The sequence below is a fragment of the Rhincodon typus genome, chromosome 3 (assembly GCF_021869965.1).
Source record: "Rhincodon typus isolate 14 chromosome 3, sRhiTyp1.1, whole genome shotgun sequence".
In the NCBI taxonomy this organism is placed as follows: Eukaryota; Metazoa; Chordata; class Chondrichthyes; order Orectolobiformes; family Rhincodontidae; genus Rhincodon; species Rhincodon typus.
The window spans coordinates 46,113,344-46,135,756 of record NC_063334.1 but is presented as its reverse complement, the minus strand read 5'-3'; the positions used below and the strand labels follow the sequence as shown (position 1 = coordinate 46,135,756).

Sequence of the window (22,413 nt, the reverse complement as noted above, 5' to 3'; positions counted from 1 at the left end):
TTCCTTAGGAAGTTCACTCCACTCGCGAACCACCCTCTGTGTAAAAGATTTGCCCCTCATGTCTTTTTTAAATCTTTCTCCTCTCACCTTAAAAATATACCCCTCAGCTTGAAATCCCCCATCCTTGGGAAAAGACAACTACCATTGACTTTATCCATACCCCTCATTATTTTATAATCTTCTATCAGGTGGTCTGTCAACCTCCTGCACTCCAGTGAAAAGAGTTCCTCTTTAGAACTCAAACCTTCCATACCTGGCACCATCCTGGTAAATGTCTTCTGAACCCTCTCCAGCTTAATAATATCCTTCCTATAACTGGGTGACCAGTACTAAATTGCAGAAGAGACCTCACCAATATCCTGTATAACCTCAACACGACTTCACAACTCTTATACTTTACTAGAATGTAGTTAGTTGGTTAGCTGGTTTGGAGGGTATTAGCTAAGATGAGAGATTGGACACACTTCATTTGTCTTCACTTGAATGTTGAAGGAAGTTTATAAAATTATGAAAGACCTGGATAGAATGGATAGTCAAGAGCCTTTTCTTCCCAGAGTAGAAATGTCAATTACTGGAAGACATAGGTTTAAAATAAGAGGTGGTAAGTTTAAAGGAGATGTGAGAGGCAGGTGTTTTACACAGAGGGTGGTAAGTGCCTGGAATGCACTACCATAGGAAGTGGTAGAAGTGAATACAATAGCGATGTTTAAGAGGCATCTTGACAGATAAATGAATAGGCAGAGAATAGAGGAATACAGACAGCATAGAGGCAAAGGTTTTTAGTTTAGTAAAGCATCATGTATCAGTGCAATCTTGGTGGACTGAAGGGCCTGTTCCTGTGCTGTTTTGTTCTTTGTTCAACGATACATGTTTTCTGTTCAGTGATGAAACTCTTTGAACTTGTGACACTCTGATTTTCTTCTTCTATGGTTTCTTATTCTCAGAATTTATGCTCCATTATCAATGTTGTTCTCCCCAGTACAGCTGTCATGTTTTGTTTCTATCAGGAAGGCAGAGACTGGATGCCCCTGCACCCTGGCATGAACTGTAGCCAGGATGACATAGACATGAACCGGCTGAGATACATGCACACTGGAGCAATTGGGTCGACTGGTCGAGACAGCTTTCATTTCCACTTGTCAGATGGCGATCATAGATCTTTTGTCCACCGTTTTCAAATCTCTATCCAAAACGTTGAAAAGGGTACGGTAGGACCAGTAATCTAGAGATACTTTGCAGCTCTAAAATAAGAACATTTAATTTCATAATGTGTAAATAATGTTGTTTTATTATTTCACTAGTTATGGCCCAACTGGACAAGCCAGCATTTAATCCCCTAACAATAGTGAAAATAACTTTGGTATCTGTTATTTTGTAAAGTCAATGTTTGGTGTATGTAATTAATTCATTAAGCCTTCAGATATTATTGCCATACATTTAACATTCGTAAAGCCTAGTTAACAACTTTTCCATTTTCCATTGCCTGTCTTTGTGATCATATATCATCACCACATAGCCATATACATTGGTGTTGCATTGACTACTACAGCTTCAGATTTTGATCAGAATATGGCCTCCTAATGTTTTCTCATTATGGAACACAAGCATCACACAATGGACTAACTTCAATTACTGTTTTTTCAGCACAGTGCACATTCAAGTTCTGACGTATTAAAATTCAGCAATCACAATGCTGCATCTTAATATACAGCCAAAACTATCTTGTTTCTGTTTTTATAATTGGATGTTTTCCCAAGGTGGATATATAGTGAGAATCCAAAGGCCCAATTCAAGCAATAACTGTTGGGATCACAAAAGGACAGTGTGATAATATAAACTATTTGTGGTGTCTGAAGTTCAAGTACTTCATATTGATTTTAAAGAAAATACATGATTTTATTAATGTGCAAACTCAAGTTATAATTTAGATTTGACTGCTCTGGAAGGAATAAATTACATAGAAATCTTGTGGGGTTAGCTACTCAACTTGTATAATTTTTTTTGTTGATTGAAAATTTTATTTCTCGTGAATATTCTGTTGGAAGTAATGGTTACATTTAATCATATCTAATGGTCAGTTTTATTTCTCCCCATCAGTTACTTTATTTTTTTTCTGATTTCTGATTGATTATTTTGTATCTCCTCCATCACAAGGAAAACAAAGTAGCTTCTGTTTCTCATAGTATGTTTTTCCAAAAATGGCTCATAAGCCTGAAGTTATAGCTTGAGAGCATCATTACACACACACACCTCATTATCCATTTACGAACTTACACAGACATCTCACAAGAATTTTCAGATTGACAATTAGCCAATTTGACTGCATTCTGAGCGCCCCTTTCATGGCCATCAAGTCATGGAGTGGAACTTGAACCCAGAGTTTCTGGTTCAGGTAAATATGATACCCTGTAAGTAACTAGGCCAGACCTCCCTTGATTATTAAAATGCTGTAAAATGCTGTATTGAGTGGATACATTGTTAATCAACAACACGACTCACTTTCAATAATATAGGGCGTCCCCGATTTATAAATGTCCGATTTACCAATGTTGGTTTATGAACACAATACACGGTTGCAATTTTAAAGATCTGACATATGAACGTTCCCTGTACTTATGAATACTTGATTTCCATTGTCCTGCATTGTGTTCCGACTTGCATATGACTTGACTTGCAAACAGACTTCAGAATGAAACCTGTTCACAGACTGAGAACTCCCTGTATATTTTACTACTTGATTAATTTTTAATTAATTCATTGAGGGTAAATTACTTTCAGGGAAATTTGTAATAAATAAAACAACAAGTTTATTAATAAGTGCACCCAAGTAACATAAAGAATCACCCATTCTTTGCTGCCATTTAACTTACTGCATCTTCAGCCATATATGTATTAACTGCTACATATGTGAATATTTAGCTCATGCAAGTCTGACAACTTTATAAAGTTTTTCTCATCATTTTGTTCTATACCCAGGTGAAATTGCCATTTTACTAAAACCACTGACCGTCTTCAAGGGAGAGCGAGGCACTTTAACAACAGCCGTCCTTCTTGCCTCTGATGGCTCAAACAAGCCCGAAGAGCTGCTCTATGTCATAACAGTGCCCCCAAACTATGGCCAAGTAGAATATATCACCTACCCTGGAGTGGCAATAACCAGTTTTAGTCAGATGGATGTGGCAGCTCAGATAGTAGCTTATACTCACAAAAGAAAGGCAGCAGCTACAAGAGACTCATTGAGGTAAATATCTGTGTATTTATAGGAAGGTTCTAAAGTAATATTGATACTGAGTTTCATCGAACCAATCCATAACATATCCAGTCACTTTCTGTATGTATTGTTATTGGCTGAGGACAAGGAAATAGTAGTATTATTATAATCATGGATGTGTAACAGAAACATTTGTGGAAATAGAACATAAAACAGTATAGCACAGAAACGAGCCCTTTTGCCCACCACGTCTTGCTGACGATGATGTCATTTTAATGTAATCCCATCTGCCTGCACGTGGTCCAGATCTCTCTTCCCTGCTTTTTCAAAAATCTAAGTGGCTCTTAAATATTACTACCATCTCTGCTTCTACCACCTCCACTGGGAGCATGTTTCAGGCACAAGCCTCTTTTGCACCCTTTCTACAGCCTCCATACATGTTTTATTTATGGCATGGCAACCTTAACTGCACCCAATACTTCAAATGTGGCCTAACTAAGGTCTTACAAAGTCTGTGTAAAAAAAAAACTTGCCTTGCACATTTCCTTTAAACTTTATCCCTCTCGTCTTAAACCTTACTATTTGATATTTCCAACCTGGGAAAAAGACTCTGACTGTCCATCCTTTTTTAATTTTATATACTTAAATCAGGTCATCCCTTCACTCTCCAATGCTCCAGTGAAAACAATTCAAGTTTTTCCAAACTCTCCTTACAACAAATACATTCCAAACCAGACAACATCCTGGTAAAAAGGTGTAGAGCTGGATGAACACAGCAGGCCAAGCAGCATCAGAGGAGCAGGAAAGCTGATGTTTCAGGTCGAGACCCTTCTTCAGAAATCAGTACATCCTGGTAAACCTCTTTTGTACCCTCCCCAAGGCCTCCACATCCTTTCTATAGCGTGACAACCATAACTGCGCATAATACTCCAAATGTAGCCTAACAAAGGTCTTATACAGCTACAACATGAATTACCAACTGAAAGCAAGCAAACGTACATCATCTTTACCTTTTTATCCACCTGTGTTGCCATTTTCAGGGAGCTATGGACTTGCATCTCAAGATCCCTCTATATATCAATGCTTGCAAGCGTCCGACCAGTTACTGTATACTTTCCTCTGCGTTTGACCTCCCAAAATGCATTACCTCACAAGTCCAAATTAAACTCCGTCTGCTACTTCTCCACCTAACTTTCCAACTAATCTATATTGTCCTGTATCCTTTCATAACTTTCCTCTATCCACAACTCCGCCAATTTGCGTATCATCTGCAAACTTACTAATCAGTCCACCTACATTCTCATCCAAATAATTCATATATATATTACAAACAAGTGGTTCCAGGACTGATCCTTACAGAACACCACTGATCATAGATCTCAGTTGTCAGTGGCATAGAGGACGACATAGGTCACATTTATACTCCTGAGATCGTAGTGGGAGCGAGGACAGCTAAGGTCAAGGGGATGCACCTGTGGTCAGTGATGAAAGGATGGTGGACGACGTGCAGTCTCTGCTGGGGTCAGGGACAAGTGGATGGCTGAGGTCACAGAGACACACAAGGGGTCAGTGAGAGAGAGAACAGTTGAGGTCACAATGTCACTGCTTGGGTCCGTGAATGAGTGGGAAGCTAGGTCAAGGTAGCATTTTTGTGGTCAGGGATAGCGGGCATCTGAGGTCACGGTGACACACCTGTGGTCTGTGACAAAGAAGACAGTTGAGGTCACATTGACAATCCTGGATTCTATGGACAACTGAGGTCAGGGTCACAATCCTGTGGTGTGTCTGAGGTTGCATGAACACTCCTGACATGCAACTCCTACTGACAGAGAGGGTGGCTGTGTTCATAGACGCTCCCTTTTGGTCAGTTACAGGGAGGATAACGGGGATATTTCCGGGGTTAGTGACCGTGAGGATGTCTGTGTCATGGAACACTCCTGCGGTCATATTGACAGAGAAGACAGCTCAGGTCATGATGAAAATCCTGAGGTAATGGTGATAGAAAGGTAGGCTGAGGTCATGATGACACCCCTGTGGTCAGTGACAAAGAAGAAAGCTGAGGTCATGGGACTTCGGTGGGGTCAGGGACAAAGTGGACAGCAAAGCTCATTGTAACACTTTTGGAGTCAGTGACAGAGAGGGCAGCTGAGGCCAAGGAGACACTCATGATGTCAGTGACAGAGAGGACAGCTGCGGTCACTGTGACACTCCTGAAGTCAGTGATACAGATGGCAGCTGTGGTCATGATGACATTCCTGGGTTCAATGACAAAGAGGGAGACTGAAGTCAGGATGACGGTCCTGGGGTCATAGTGACTAGGAGGGAGGGCTAAGGTCACTATAACACACTTGTGGTCAGTGACATAGAGGACAACTGAGATCATGATGACACTCCTGAGGTCAGTAATAGAAAGAAAAGCATTGATTACAGGAACACACCTGTGACCAGTGAAGAGAGGATGGCAGAGGTTAAGGGAACTCTCCTGGTATCAAGACCACAGTGGATGGCTGAGATCACAGAGATAGTCCTGGTTGCATAAGCAAGTGACTGGCTGATGTCAGGTGCCACTTGTGTGGTCAGTGACAAGGGAACAACTATGGTCATGATGACACTCTGGGGGTGCATGACAGAGACAGCATCTGAGATCATGGCGACATTCTTGTGGTAAGTGACAGAGAGGATGGATGTTATGGTGACAGCCTGGGGTTAATGGCAGAGAGGGCGCTGAGGTCATGGTGACAGCCCTGGGGTCAGTGGCAGAAAGGATGGCTGAGGTCACGGTGACACTGTTGAGTTGAGAGACAAAGACAGATAGTCCCCTCAACTGTAGTTACATATATGCTGCTGTCAGTACTGTACATGTTCATACAATGTTCCCTCTATGAAATGTGGCTCAATTGGTGTGAACAATGTTTTGGGAGCTACTGAAAAGGTGCCAGTCAGACAGCAGGTTTGGAGACTTCTTGATCCCAGTGCATAATTGTGCGTATCCTGTGCCTCTGCATTTTAGTTGGCTTGTCACCATGCAATTCCAGTTCCGTTGCAAGCTGAAGTTCTGGCCATTTCGAGATTCTCTGCTAAGACCCATCCTGGGACAATTAATTTCTTTCCCTAGCGTGGACCTTGAACCCACAACCTAATGACTTGGATTCAAACCAAACTGTTAATGGAACCATAGCGGAGAGAAACTCTGCTTCCTGTGTGCAAATAACTTAATGAGGCAACAAAGTAAGTTATTGTGCTATGAAATTGTATGCTGTTTGTTGTAATGTCCTTCCAGTTTTGTTTTCTCTTTTGTTTAGGTCTTTACATTTTAAACTCTCAAAGTTATGCCCAATAACTCTTTTATTCTGTGTTTGGAATGTCCCTTAAATGGCACAAACCAAAAGATTTGAAAAAGATATATTACTAACTGTGTTAAAAGGACAAATTCTAGTTTCTACTTTATCACTTCCCACCAACCACTTCGAACATGCCAAACTCCAAAAAGGTCTTCAACCCTTCAGCAATAGTAAACTCTTTCAAATGTTGAACAAATGGAAACATGAACTGATATATTCTTCTGTATATTCTTCTCAATATAAGACTGACACCATGAATTCATAGAACATAAATTAGTACAGCACACGAACAGGCCCTTTGGCCTACCATATGTGTGCCAACCATGATGCCAATATAAACTAATGCCATCTATCTGCAAATGGTCTGTATCCTTCCATTCCCTGCCTGTTTCGTGTTTCTGTCTAAATGCTTCTTAAATATTACAATTGTATTTGCTTTTACCACCTTCCCTGGTGGTGTATTCCAGGCACTTACCACTGTCTGTGTAAAAAAACTGGCCTTGCACATTTCTTTAAACTTCCGTCCTCTCACTTTAAACCTATGCCCCCAGTATTTGAGATTACCACCTTGGAAGACTCCCAACCATCCACTCTATCCAACCCTCTCATAATTTTATATACTTCTATCAGGTTGCTCCTCAGCCTTTAATGCTTTAGCGAAAACAATCCAAGCTTGCCTAAACTCTCCTTAAAGCTAATTCACTATAATCCAGGCAACATTCTGGTAAACTCTTTTGCATAGAAAATATGTGCAGGAGCAGGCCATTTGGCCCTTCAAGCCTGTACCACAATTCAATATGATCATGGTTGACTATGCAATTTCAGTATTCAATTCCCACTTTCTCCTTTGATCACTTGAGTCGCAAGGGCCACAACCAGCTCCCTCATGAATATATCTAATGAACTGGCCCCAACAACTTTCTGTGGTAGAGGATTCCACAGGTTTACAACTGTCTGAGTGAAGAAATTCTTCCTCATTTCAGTCTTGAATGGCTTATCCATTATTCTTATATTGTGACCCCTAGTTCTGGACTTCCTGAATATCAGGAACATTCTTCTCGCATCTAACCTGTCCAGTCCTAGCAGAATTTTATATATTTCTATGAGATCGCCCTTCATTCTTCTAAATTTCAGCGAGTACAAGCCCAATTGATCCAGTCATACTTCATATGTCAGTCCTACCACCTTAGGAATTATTCCAATGAAACTTCACTGGACTTCGTCAATAGCAAGAATGTCCTTCCATAGACCAGGAGACAAAAACTGCACACAATACTTAAGATGTGGCCTCACCAAGGCCTTGTATAACTGCAGCAATACATCCTTACTCCTATACTCAAATCTTCTTGTTATGAAGGCTAGCGTGCTTTCCTCACCACCTGCATGCCAACCTTCAGCAACTGTTCCACTGTGACACCCAGATCTTGTTGTACGTCACCTTTTCCTAAACTTCCACCATTCAGATAATAATCTGTCTTCCAGTTTTTGCAACCAAAGTGGATAACTTCACATTTATCCACATGATATTGCATTTTCCAAGATTTGGCCACTCAGCCAGTCTGTCTAAGTCAACCTGCAGCCTCTTAACATCCTCCTCACAGCACACACTGCTACCCAGCTTAGTATCATCTACAAATTCAGAGATATGACATTCAATTTTTTCATCTAAATCATTAATGTATATTGTGAACAACTGGGGTCCCAGCACTGAATCCTGAGGCACCCCACTCATCATTGCCTGCCACTCCAAAAAGGGCCTGTGTATTCCAATCCTCCTTCCTGTCTGCCAACCAGTTCTCTATTCATGTCAATACATTACCTCCGAAACCATGGGCTTTACTTTTTCTTACTAATCTTTTGTGTGGAACCTTGTCAAAAGCCTTTTGAACGTCCAGATGCACAACATTAACTGATTCACCCTTGCCCGCTCTACTAGTCGTATCCTCAAAAGATCCCAGAAGATTTGTCAAGCATGATTTCCCTTTAGTGAATTCATGCTGACTTAGACCGATTCTGTCGCCACTTTCCAAATGTTCAGTTAATACACCCTTAATAATTGACTCCAGCATTTTCACCACCACCAATGTTAGGCTAACTGGCCTATATTTCCCTCCTGTTTTAAACAGTGGGGTTACATTAGCTACTCCCCAGTCCATTGGAACTCTTCCAGAATCTATAGAATGCTGGAAAATGACCACTAATGCCTCCACTTTTGCACCATCTCCAAAGCTTTTCTGTAGTGCTACAGCCAGAACTACACACAACGCACCAAATGTGGTCTGTCTGAAGTTTTATACAGCTGCAACATGACTCGATGCCCAAAGTGATGAAGGCAAACATGCTGTATGCCTTTTTCTATCACCTTATCCACTTGTGTTGCCACTTTCAGGGAGCTGTGGACTAGCATTGAAAATCCCACTGTATGTAAATGCCCCCAAAGTTTCTGCCATTTACTGTATCCTTTGGTCTTGCGTTTGACCTTCCAAAAAGCATCACCTCACACTTGAGCAGATTAAACTCCATCTGCCATTTTACCATCTTACTTTCCAACTGTTCTTTATCCTGCTGCATCCTTTGACCATGATAACATTGTAACTCCCTTTAATGCATGATCCCGAAGGCTCAGCATCAATGTCTTAATGAAGATCTGTAGCTCGGATTGGGGTTAGAGTCATTGGTTGGTTTGCTGAGCTGACTGGTTTTCATGCAAACATTTGTCTCCCTTCTGGGTGACATCATCAGTGCTGTGTAGCCTCCAATGAAGCACTTTCAATGGAGGCTACACAGCACTGATGTTGTCACCTAGAAGGGAGAAAAAATGTTTGCATGAGAACCAGTCAGCTTGGCGAGCCAACCGTAAACTCCAGCTCAGCATCAGCATCAATATTGAACTGAACAGAGCTTGAAGCATCCTGTTCTCTACACCCTCTGCTATCTTCAGAGCTTTCCACAGATGCCCCTGTCTCCAGTATCTGCTGTTTGTCACATTTTCTCACCAAGTACCACCCTGTCTAGCTAATGTTCCCAACTCACTAAGTGGAAATTACAGGAGTCATGTGACACTCCTCCTCTGAATACTTCACAGACATTCCGTCATCTCCTGAGGTGGTTCCAGCAATACACCTTGAGGTGAAGAAGGACATGAGATTGTTCTGGACCGAATTGAAAGACAGTACCAGAGGATCACAGAGTGGAGTTCAGGACAGTGAGGTGTTGGTGTCATTGATAGTCATGAGTGATAGTTCAATGTAAAGTGTAACCCTAACCCTAACCCTATTGTAGGTGTGAGACCTGACACTGTCTCCAGGTCTTCAATTGTTACCATCTCTCTGTTGGCAATTACTGGTACAGAAGCTGCCTGCCCATTCTCAGAGCTTTCTCCTCCTATGCTGATCAGGGTGATCATGCTTGTTGCTCCATTCTAGTTGTGACCTCTCTTCTACAAAGAGAAAATTCAGAGTCAGAGATGTGAGGAGTGAACTGATAGCTCTGAATGGAGAGAGGATAGTTGAGGAGTTTCACTCTGAGGAATAGGAGTGGGAAGTGTGGTGGGTATTGTTGGGTGGTGAGTTCTGTCTGTTGATTTGCAGACAAGGCTGGTGAAAGAGGAAAATGTGACCGGAATGAGAATTCTTGTGCAGAAGAGAATAATGAGCTGAGAGTCATTTGATTAAATACAGCACTGGATCCAGCTACTCTGCACTGCCACCTGCAAGCTCTCATCCAAGCCACTTAATATTGGAAATATATCACTGTTCCTTCAGGGTCACTGGACGAAAATCCTGGAACTCCCTGGAATAGCATTGCGGATGTATTTATGTCTAATAGGCTTTAGTGGTTCTAGAAGGCAGCTCACCATCACCTTCTGAAGAGCAATTAAGATTTGGCAATGCAACAACCACATTTCATAAGCAAATAACAGAAAACTGCAGCTGCTCATTGCCTCAGCAACCTGGAAGCAAACTTGTTTGGTGAGGTTTTTTGGCTGGCTTTGTCCTTCTGTTCTGCAAAAACAGGACTCTGTGTCCTGACAATTTTCACCATTCCCTCCAGAGATACATCCGTGAAACAGGCAGTCAAGTTTGAACCATTTCTCTGCTCTTTCTTTAATTCCTGCCTCATACTGATTTATTGACACACTTAGTTCTGTGATTGCATGTGCTGCTGGAATCCCTTTAGACCTCCTTTGTTACATACTGTATAAGCCATATCATCCAGGCTTCCCTGGTTGGTTGGGAGCCTGAAGACAGGTTGCTATTTGGTTTCCTCTGAGAAAAAGCAACCACAAAACTGTATATCAAGAAGTCACATTCCAACCCCAAATATCATCGCAGTATTGCTCTAGGGACTAAAGCAGTAGTATTCTGGATGAGGTTGCTTGATGCTTTGAAGATCAATGCCTGATTGGCAAAGTTGACTTGGAGTTATGAAAGTAAAATAATATTTGACAAATCTGTCAAAGCTTTTTGAGTATGTACCTTGCAGAGTAGATAAGGAGAAATGAATGGTTGTGCTGCATATAAATTTTTAGAAGGATTTCGATAAGTTGCCACATGAAATTAGTGAACAAAATTAGATTCCATGATATTGAGCAGGGATCATATACTGCCATGGATTAAGGATTGACTAAAGGTGAGAAAATAGTTGGGACATACGGCTCAGTGTCATATGAAAGCAAAATACTGTAGGTACTGGAAATCTGACATAAAAACAGAGAATTCTACAGAAACCCAGCAGATCTGGCAGCAATGAGGAGAGAGAAAAACAGAGTGTAAGTGGAGTGTGAGTTGCAAGGAGGATACAAACATGCTTCAAAGGAAGTTAGATAGTTACAGTAAGTGTGCAAGAGCATGGCAGATGTAATATACTGTACAAAAGTAGGAAGTTATCCACTTTTGTAGGAAAAACAGATATTCAGAGTATTTCTGAAATGGTGAGATGTTGGAAAGTATTAATGTCCAAAGGACGCCTTTGTCCATGAGACACTAACAGCTAATGTACGTGTGCAGCAAATGACCTTCATTGCAAGTGGACTTGAGCATAGAAGTAAATACCTTACGGATTTTACATAGAGTCTTGGTGAGATTACATCTGGAGTATTGTGTTTTGACTTGGTCTCCTTATCTAAGACAGTAAATACTCGCTGGGGAAGGAATGCAATGGAGGTTCACCAGATCCCTATGATAGTGAGATCTTCCTTTGAGGAAATACTGAGCACTGGGCCTGTATTTACTGCAGAAGAGTAAGAAATGATTTAATTGAATCAAGCAACAAAGTTCTTACAGAGTGCGTGTAGTGGGTGGTTGGGGTGCAGGTGTCTAGCAACAGGGTCATAATCTTGGAATAAGAAGCAGGTCATTTAGGACTGAGATAAGGAGGAATCTCTTCACCCAGAAGTTGGTGAATCTTTGACATTCTCTTCTATCGAGGGCTACGGAATATCTTCAAGATAGAGATTGGTGGATTTTTGATGTTAAAGAAAGCAAGTGATATGGGAAGAGTGGGTTAAAAAATGAGGTTGAGATAGATGATCTCATTAAGCATGGAAGATGTCAGGGAACAGTAGAGACCTGGGCCAGAATGACCTATCGATGGATTCTTGCCACCAAGAAAGTTTCCCGAGGTAAAACAGGAGATGGATTGGCAGTCTACTCCACACATGTGGGCTACCAATTTAAATTCCTACAGCCTCAATGAAGGCCATTTGTCTTGAGCTGACTAGTATTATACAGGCAGCACAGATAACTTCTCAAACCTGATGAGACAAGCATATGGATGACTTGATTCTTTCATAGTATTGTAATAAAGACAACACATTTCACATAGGAGGGACAATCACTTAATCATGTGAATAGGCAAAAGTGAATCACAAGAGAGTGAGATCTGAAAGTACAACATTATGGATTGTTTCATGTATAACCCTCCTGATCCCCCCTCATTAACTTACCTGATGCAGAAATTGCTTGCAAACTGTTTAAAATCTGCATTCAACTTTCTCTCAGATAGGATTATCAAGTGCATGAAACGTTTAAAATGGCAAGTGAAAGGCTTCATTTGCTACACCCTCTCAAGCATGAAAACATCTTCTCAAACCAACACAATCACTGTACTTAATAGTTACAGACTGATTGGTTAAGACACAGTGTGTGTGTTTGGGTGTACTCATCCAAAGAACATGTGAATAAACTTAAACATATTTAGAAACCAGTACTGAAACTGATCCTTGGTAATGTGTACCAAGGATACTATCTGGCACAATCACATAAAACACACAATCAACCTGAATATTTGATACCTTGCAAGCTATGTTTGAATTTTGCTAGAATGTTCTTCAATCCCTTGTCCAACTGCCATTGTCTCTTCAACAACCACAAAAAAAGGCATGCGATGGAATTAAGGAGAAAAGATATCATTCTGTATATCAGATACAGAACTAATAACTGTAGGCAGCCCAAACCCTTACTTTATAAAATTCATGAAAAGTTTGCAGATGATTTAGAATTTAAATAAATCTACTTGGTCGCCACACTACCAGAAGGATGTGATGGCTTAGGAGAGGGTACAGAAAAGATTTCCAGGATTTTGCCTGGTATGGAGGGCATTAGCTATGAGGAGAGGTTGGAGAAACTTGGGTTGTTCTCGCTGGAACAATGGAGGTTGAGGGACGACCTGATAGAGGTCATCAAGATTATGAAGGGCATGGACAGAGTGGACAGTCAGAAGCTTTTTCCCAGGTTGGAAGAGTCAGTCACTAGGGGCCATAGGTTTAAGGTGCGAAGGGCAAGGTTTAAAGGTGATGTACAAGACAAGTTTTTTACACTGAGGGTTGTGGGTGCCTGGAACTCGTTGCCGAGGGGAAGTAGTGGAAGCAGATACCGTACTAACTTTTAAAGGGCATCTTGACAAATACATGAATAGGATGGGAGTAGAGGGATATGGTCCCTGGAAGGGTGGGGGGTTTTAGTTGTGACAGGCAGCATGTTAGGTGCTGGCTTGGAGGGCCGAAGGGCCTGTTCCTGTGCTGTAATTTTCTTTGTTCTAACATATCATCCATGGATATTTAAATAAATTGAGAACTGTAAACATTTCATTTTTATTCTGTAAAGTAAGGATACCTGCATTTTGCAAAATATTGTACCTATTTGTGTATTGAAATGATCACAATTATCCAATCGTTATTTATGATTTGAAATTTAGTTTAATGATTTTATATAACTATTTTATGAATTATCATGACTTGTTTTATTTGTATTGTCACAATTTGACATCTACCTTCATGATAATTTTTCAGTAAACCAGCTTTCCATCAGTTTTATCCATCGGCTCAATCAAGGTGATATCCTTGCAGGATACTGGGCCTTGGATCTGATAAGGCCACAGTTTGGAAAGGCCACCTGTGTAGGCTATCTCCAGAGGGCTCTCCATTCCCTGTACCTTTCCTGCTCAGTTAGTCTTCATACTCCCAGTGGTGCCTCCATGCTGACATGCCCTTGGGGGTGGGCCGCGGTTGTGTGAGCACCGTCAGCAGTGTCCACCTCTTCTGATAGAGCTGCCTCAACTTCGGGGCTGCTGTTCCTCTGGAGGCAACTTCCAGAACTTCTGGAATCCCTAACAGCATGGCAAACATGGAAGATGCCATTTGGGATGCTACATCTTGGAATATCTCTGAGCCAATCTTATCACTGCCAAAAGTGAACTTGGGACCTCTAGATTGGGAAAATTGTGCCCAATCCTTCAGGCTCATGATCTTCCCTCAAGCTTGGTGAATATAGCCATCACTTTGTGCATTAGTTCACATTTCCAAAATCAATCATGGTTTTCTGTTTGTTGTAAGTAACTATGGTCATTTTTGGCTGTATATGTGTAGGCTGATGTTAGAATTGGGTTGTGGCTATCCTTTGCAAGTTTCCTTGGCCACCTGGAGCCATGCCATTACTTCCACCCCCTAACCCAAAGCTAACCTTTCACTGGCTCTTGAACCCTTCTTCCCTACGCAACTCAGCCCTCACTGAGATCCCCAAGCCAGGATATTCATAAGTTCCTCAGTGTGGAAGTCTACCTTCCAGCTGTGGCCATTCTTCCAATCTAATGCTACTGGCTCTATGATCAAGCTGCTGGATAGTCTGCACTCTGAGAGGGGCTGTCCTCCCATAAAAGGGTTGAAGCTGTCTCCTGAAAGTCTGTTATGCTGTTCTTGATGTTACACTGCTGCATGGTAACTGTCAAGTACATGGATAGGCTCTCCCTCCCCATTTTAACATTTTAACTAAGGACTTGGGAACCACAGTGCACCATGAAATGTAGCCTGTGCTCTCTTTAGTTCTACTAGGCCCTGGGATATCAACTGTTGGTCAATATAAAACACAATGATTGGCAAATTACATACGGCCATATTTCTGAACTTGGTTACAGAGCGACTAGGACCCGGATCCTTGTTAAAGGTATTTATCAATTTATTATTTCATTTCTATAGATGGTGAATCAGAAAAACTTACTGAAGGTTGCCTTGCCTCTACCTCTCTTTGTTAGATTCATTATCAGCAATGGACTGTCCACGAGAAATGGAAGTCTTGAGATCATCATTAAGAAAATTGATCGCATCCCACCCACACTGATGAGCAACAAAGGGATCCGATTAGTTGAAGGCTCCATGGTGTCCATTCCTCCTGATGTGTTACAGCTGTCTGATCCTGATACCCCTCCACAGAACCTCACCTACATCATTGCACAGCAGCCACAGCATGGACAACTGCACCTCAAAGGGACTGTTCTAAAGCAGCACAACTTCTCCCAGTTAGATGTTGACAACATGGATGTTGCGTACAAACATGCTGGAGGAGATTTGCAGATTGACAGCTTTACTTTTGTTGTCACTGATATGACAAATCATGGCTTTCTTGTCAATGGAAAATTGCAGACTGAACCGTCCACATTCACAATTCAGGCAAGTGGCTTGAGGTTATCTACACTGGTGTGGGAGGGAGGGCTTCAGATATGTGGATCATTGGGATGTCTTCTGGGGCATGTGGGAAATGTACAAGAAGGACAGGTTGTACATGAACTGAAGGGGTACCAATATACTGGCAGGGAGGTTTGCTAGTGCCACTTAGGAAGGTTAAAACTAGTGTGGCAGGGTTTTGGGAACCAGAGCAGCAAGTAAAATTATCAAGGAGGAGTCAGAGACTAAGGCCAGTAAGGCTGTGAAGAAGTAAATAGTGATGTCTTGAATTTTATTACAGGAAAGGTGATGCTGGAGGTTTTAAAATACATAAAGGTGAATAAAGGCTGTGGAAGCTTTGAAAAGGTTCTATAAATGGTTTACCAGAGTGTTGCTTGTTTTGGAGGCTATAAGCTATGAGGAGAGACTGGACAAACTTGATTAGTTTTCACTTGAACATCAAAGGATAAAGGGCGAACTGATAGAAGTTTACAAAATTTTGCAAGGTGTGGATAGAATGGATAGTCAGAGTCTTTTTCTCAGAGTAGAAATGTCAATTACTAGGGGACATAGGTGTAAGGTAAAAGTTGGTAAGTTTAAAGGATATGTGAGATGTAAGTGTTTTAAACAGTGGGTGGTAAGTATCTGGAATGCAGTGCCAGAGGAGATGGTGGAGACTGATACAGTAATAATGTTCAAGAGGCATCTTTACAAATATATGAACAGGCATTGAGTAGAGGGATTCGAACAACATAGATGTAAAATTTTTTCAGTTTAGAAAGGCATCACATGTTGACACAGTCTTAGTGGGCTGAAGGGTTTGATCTGGTGCTGTACTATTCTTTGTTCTTTAAGAACGGGGCTTTGGTGATGAAACATGCTAATTTAGTCAGATGGACCCAGCTCCTAATAGCATTGAATGAAGCTTTCTCATCAATCCTGATGCATGCAGAAGCATTATTGATCTGTGCAAGTACAATTCCTGAAGATCGCGTTATCCCGCTGTCCTCCTTTTAGGAATATGATTGTTGGGACCTGAATTATGGTTTAGGAATTTTAGATCGTAAAGTTAAAAAATGATCATAGAAATGTTAGAAATATCCCGTTGATCAGATGCAGTGAATTATGGGGAACAGCTTCAAATGAAATCTGAGGAGTCCCAATGGGAATTAATATACTTTTCATTAAAAATAAGGTCATTCTTAGCTCATGAGCATTTTGGCTGGGCAGCATTTATTGCCTTTCCCTAATTAAGTGATGGTGAGCTGCTTTCTTGAACTGCGCCAGTCCTCATGGGCAGCTTTCAAAATACAACAAGTCAACGGATGCATTTGCACCTGAAAGCCCCCAGATTGCCTGTGAGGAATGAATTGCAGTGCTAACCAATTGGAACTACATGGAACTAAGAAATTTTGGAAGAATCTGTTCCTCCAACCACAAGCTGTTTCTCCCTTGTGCATCTTATCACCAGCAGACATGGGATGATTGCAGCCTGTAATGGGAGGAGCAGCAAGAGGTTAAGTAATGATGGTAAAAAAGGATGGTGAGGCCCGAGGGCAAAGTGTGTGCAAGCAAAGTCGGGGGTGGGGGAGGGGGTGCAGTGGGGGGTGGGGGGCAGAGAAACCGGTTTGCTAAGCATGCAGAGCAGTGAGTGATTGTAAAGAGCGAGGCTATGGGGGAGAAGTAAATGGTCATAAAGGATCATGGTTGGTGGAGAGGTGTGTTGAATGTTGTGGGGATGGAGGCTGCCAAGAGGAGCAAACTGTTTTAAACCTGCCACAAAGGAATATTCAGCTTAGTGGAAGCCAAGAAAACTTGAAGTCACTGTGAGGAATAATTTCTTGCAAATGAATATGCTTTTTACAAAGGATGTGTCAGTTATGTTAAAGAAAAAATTCTATTGTTAACTTTACCAGATGTCTTGTGCTTTTTTAAATACTGTGATGTCCTGGAATTAAATTGAATCAATGCTGGTGACTCAAGTTTAATGGAATGGTAATGAATTATATTATAATTTTAACCTATTTTATGTGTACATAAAATATATAATTATGTTACTGAATTGCTCTCATTTTGTTAGTGAATTGTTCTAATTCTACATCTTTTGCTAGGTGAAATACCCAAAGGTTAATACAAATACAGAAGGTATTGTTAGTATGTGACTGCAGTCAGCTATTGAAGGAGTTAGTGAGAATTACAAAATAGCCCTTGAAAACAAGAAACAAGCCCTTGAGAACTCTCAAGGAAGAGAGAACATTTTTGACCACTGTGTGAGGCGGTAGGTGCACCCGTAATGCATTAGAAAGGCAGTTTGACTCAGTGAGAGTGAAGGTTTGGATGTAGTTCCAAGTCAGGATAGTGTATGGTTGGGAGAGGGACTGTCCCCACACATCTGCTGTCCTTGACCTTCCAAATGGAAGTTGTCATGGATTTGGATGGTACCATCGAAGGAGTCTTGGTGGGCTATTACAGTGCATATTTTGGATTGTATTCACTACTGCTACTGAATGTTATAGGTGGAGAGAATGGATGCTGAAGGTGGTAGATGGCATGACAGTCAAGCTGGCTGCTTTGTTATGAACAGTGTTGAGCTTCTTGAGCGTTATTGGAGCTACCCTCACCCAGGCAGTTGGGAAGTATTTCTTCATACTCCTGAGTTGTCCCTTGTAGATGATGAACAGTTTTTCTGAGGTGAGTTACTGCCTAGCCTCTTTCCTGCTGTTATAGACACAGTATTTGAATGGCTGCTCCAGTTTAGCGTATTGCATATGATATGCGCTAAAACTGAACACTTCTACAGTGAGAAATGAGTGAATGAGTGAAGCGATCATAACTCTGTTACTTTGACAATAGTCATGGAAAAGGAGAAGTACATACAGTAGGGTAAGGTTTATAATTGGGGGAAGGGTAATTACAATTCTGTTAGGCAAGAACTGGGTAACATAAATTGGGAACAGATGCTATCAGGGAAGAGCACTATTGAAATGTGGAGATTGTTTAAGGAGTGCATACTGCGTGTGCTCGATACGTTTGTCCCGAGCAGACAAGGAAGATGAGGTCGAGTGTGGGAGGTTTGGTTCTCAAGAGAAGTCGAACGACTGGTAAGAGGAAGAAGGATGCTTACGTAGGGTTTAGGAAACAAGGAAAAGGAAAGGCTCTAGAGGGATACAAGTTATCCAGGAAGGAGCTGAAGAAAGGGTTTAGGAGAGCTATAAGGGGGATGAGAAAACCTTGGCAGATAGGATCAAGGAAAACTCCAAGGCTTTTTACACGTACGTGAACAATAAGGGAATTAGCATAGAAAGGGTAGGGCCAATCAAGGATTGTAAAGGGAATTTGTGCACGGAGCCGAAAGAGATAGGAGAGGTCCTTAATGAATACTTTTCTTCGGTATTCACAACTGAGAGGTACCTAGTTGTAGAGGAGGAAGTGTGAAACAGGCTGGTAGGCTAGAGGAGGTCGATGTTAGTAAGGAAGATGTGCTAGGAATTTTGAGGAAGTTGAAGATAGATAAGTCCCCCGGGCCTGATGGGATTTATCCAAGGATTCTATGGGAAGTGAGGGAAGAGATCGCAGGGCCTTTGGCGATGATCTTTTTGTCCTCACTGTCCACGGGCATAGTGCCGGAAGATTGGAGAGAGGCAAACGTCATTCCCTTGTTCAAAAAAGGGAATAGGGATAACCCCGGAAATTACAGGCCAGGTAGTCTTATGTCAATGGTGGGCAAATTATTGGAAAGGGCTCTGAGAGATAGGATTTATGATCACTTGGAAAGGCACAGTTTGATTTGTGATAGTCAGCATGGATTTGTGAGAGGTAGATCATGCCTCACAAACCTTATTGAATTCTTTGAAGAGGTGACCAAACACGTGGATGAAGGTAGAGCAGTGGATGTGGTATACATGGATTTAAGTAAAGCGTTTGATAAGGTTCCCCATGGTAGGTTCATGCAGAAGGTAAGGAGGCATGGGATAGGGGTAAATGTGGCAGATTGGATTCAGAATTGGCAGACTCTTAGAAGACAAAGGGTGGTGGTGGACGGAAAATATTCAACATGGTGCTCAGTTATGAGTGGTGTACCACAAGGATCTGTTCTGGGTCCTCTTCTATTTATGATTTTTATAAATGATTTGGATGAAGGAGTGGAAGAGTGGATTAGCAAGTTCGCGGACGATACAAAGGTGGGTCGTGTTGTGGACAGTGCAGAGGGCTTTTCTAGGTTATAAAGGGACATTGATAGGATGCAGAGCTGGTCTGAGAAGTGGCAGATGGAGTTTAACCCTGAAAAGTGTGAGGTGATTCATTTTGGAAGGACAAACGTGAAAGCAGAATACAGGGTTAATGGAAAGATTCTTGGCAGTGTGGAGGAGCAGAGGGATCTCGGGGTTCATGTTCACAGTTCCCTGAAAGCTGCCACCCAGGTGTATAGAGTTGTTAAGAAGGCGTATGGTGTGTTAGCTTTCATTAATAGAGGGATTGAGTTCAAGAGCCCTGAAGTTATGCTCCAGCTATACAAAAGCCTGGTTCGGCCACATCTGGAGTATTGTGTCTAGTTCTGGTCACCTCATTACAGGAAAGATGTGGAAGTGTTGGAAAAGGTACAGAGGAGATTTACCAGGATGATGCCTGGAATGGAGGGAAGGTCTTACGAGGAAAGGTTGAGAGAGCTAGGGTTTTTCTCTTTAGAACGACAAAGGATGAGAGGTGACTTGAAAGAGGTGTACAAAATGATCAGAGGTATAGATAGAGTAGACAGCCAGAGATGTTTTCCTAGGGTGGAGGTAGCTATTATGAGGTGGCATAGAACATAGAACATTACAGCGCAGTACAGGCCCTTCGGCCCTCGATGTTGCGCCGACCTGTGAAACCAATCTGAAGCCCATCTGACCTACACTATTCCATTATCATCCATATGTTTATCCAATGACCATTTAAATGCCCTTAAAGTTGGCGAGTCTACTACTTTTGCAGGCAGGGCATTCCACGCCCTTACTACTCTCTGAGTAAAGAACCTACCTCTGATATCTGTCCTATATTTATCACCCCTCAATTTAAAGCTATGTCCCCTCATGCTAGCCATCACCATCCGAGGAAAAAGGCTCCCACTTTCCACCCTATCTAATCCTCTGATCATCTTGTATGTCTCTATTAAGTCACCTCTTAACCTTCTTCTCTCTAACAAAAACAGCCTCAAGTCCCTCAGCCTTTCCTCATAAGACCTTCCCTCCATACCAGGCAACATCCTGGTAAATCTCCTCTGCACCCACATCTTCCCAATGCTTCCTATAATGCGGTGACCAGAACTGTTTGCAATACTCCAAGTGCGGCCGCACCAGAGTTTTGTACAGCTGCAACATGACCTCATGGCTCCGAAACTCAATCCCTCTACCAATAAAACCTAACACACCGTACGCCTTCTTAACAACGCTATCAACCTGGGTGGCAACTTTCAGTGATCTATGCACATGGACACCGAGATCTCTCTGCTCATCCACACTACCAAGAATCTTACCATTAGCCCAGTACTCTGTATTCCTGTTACTCCTTCCAAAGTGAATCACCTCACACTTTTCCGCATTAAACTCCATTTGCCACCTCTCAGCCCAGCTCTGCAGCTTATCTATGTCCCTCTGTAACCTGCAACATCCTTCTGCACTATCCACAACTTCACCGACTTTGGTGTCATCCGCAAATTTACTAACCCATCCTTCTACGCCCTCATCCAGGTCATTTATAAAAATGACAAACAGCAGTGGCCCCAAAACAGATCCTTGAGGTACACCACTAGTAACTGAACTCCAGGATGCACATTTCCCATCAACCACCACCCTCTGTCTTCTTACATCTAGCCAATTTCTGATCCAAACCGCTAAATCACCCTCAATCCCATGCCTCCGTATTTTCTGCAATAGCCTACCATGGGGAACCTTATCAAACACTTTACTGAAATCCATATACACACATCAACCGCTTTACCCTCATCCACCTGTTTGATTACCTTCTCAAAGAACTCAATAAGGTTTGTGAGGCACGACCTACCCTTCACAAAACTGTGTTGACTATCCCTAATCAAATTATTCCTTTCTAGATGATTATAAATCCTATCTCTTATAATCCTTTCCAACACTTTACCCACAACCGAAGTAAGGCTCACTGGTCTATAATTACCAGGGTTGTCTCTACTCCCCTTCTTGAACAAGGGGACAACATTTGCTAGTCTCCAGTCTTCTGGCACTATTCCTGAAGACAATGATGACATAAAGATCAAAGCCGAAGGCTCTGCAATCTCCTCTCTAGCTTCCCAGAGAATCCTAGGATAAATCCCATCCGGCCCAGGGGACTTATCTATTTTCACACCTTCCAGAATTGCTAACACCTCCTCCTTATGAACCTCAATCCCGTCTAGTCTAATAGCCTGTATCTCAGTATTCTCCTCGACAACATTGTCTTTTTCCTGTGTGAATACTGATGAAAAATATTCATTTAGCGCCTCTCCTATCTCTTTGGACTCCACTCACAACTTCCCACTACTGTCCTTGACTGGCCCTAATCTTACTCTAGTCATTCTTTTATTCCTGACGTACCTGTAGAAAGCTTTAGGGTTTTCCTTGATCCTACCTGCTAAAGACTTCTCATGTCCCCTCCTGGCTCTTCTTAGCTCTCTCTTTAGGTCCTTCCTGGCTAACTTGTAACTCTCAAGCACCCTAACTGAGCCTTCACGCCTCATCTCTACATAAGCCTCCTTCTTCCTCTTGACAAGAGATTCAACTTCTTCAGTAAACCACGGTTCCCTCGCTCGACCACTTCCTTCCTGCCTGACAGGTACATACTTCTCAAGGACACGCAGTAGCTGTTCCTTGAACAAGCTCCACATTTCAATTGTGCCCAGCCCCTGCAGTTTCCTTCTCCATCCTATGCATCCT

The 22,413-nt window shown here is 42.0% G+C and overlaps 1 protein-coding gene across 4 annotated transcripts in view; it reads left to right on the top strand.

Annotated features, from left to right (window-relative positions):
- Positions 1 to 22,413, top strand: part of frem1a (Fras1 related extracellular matrix 1a) — a 284,482-nt gene that overhangs the window by 200,052 nt on the left and 62,017 nt on the right. For 3 of the 4 annotated variants that reach the window (XM_048595363.1, XM_048595362.1, XM_048595365.1), the window contains exons 23-25: positions 1,012 to 1,203; positions 2,977 to 3,241; positions 15,082 to 15,496. In XM_048595363.1, the coding sequence (XP_048451320.1) occupies positions 1,012 to 1,203; positions 2,977 to 3,241; positions 15,082 to 15,496 (872 nt within the window). Of the gene's footprint in view, positions 1 to 1,007; positions 1,204 to 2,976; positions 3,242 to 15,081; positions 15,497 to 22,413 lie in introns of all 4 variants that reach the window. The other variant, XM_048595364.1, reaches the window with a different exon arrangement.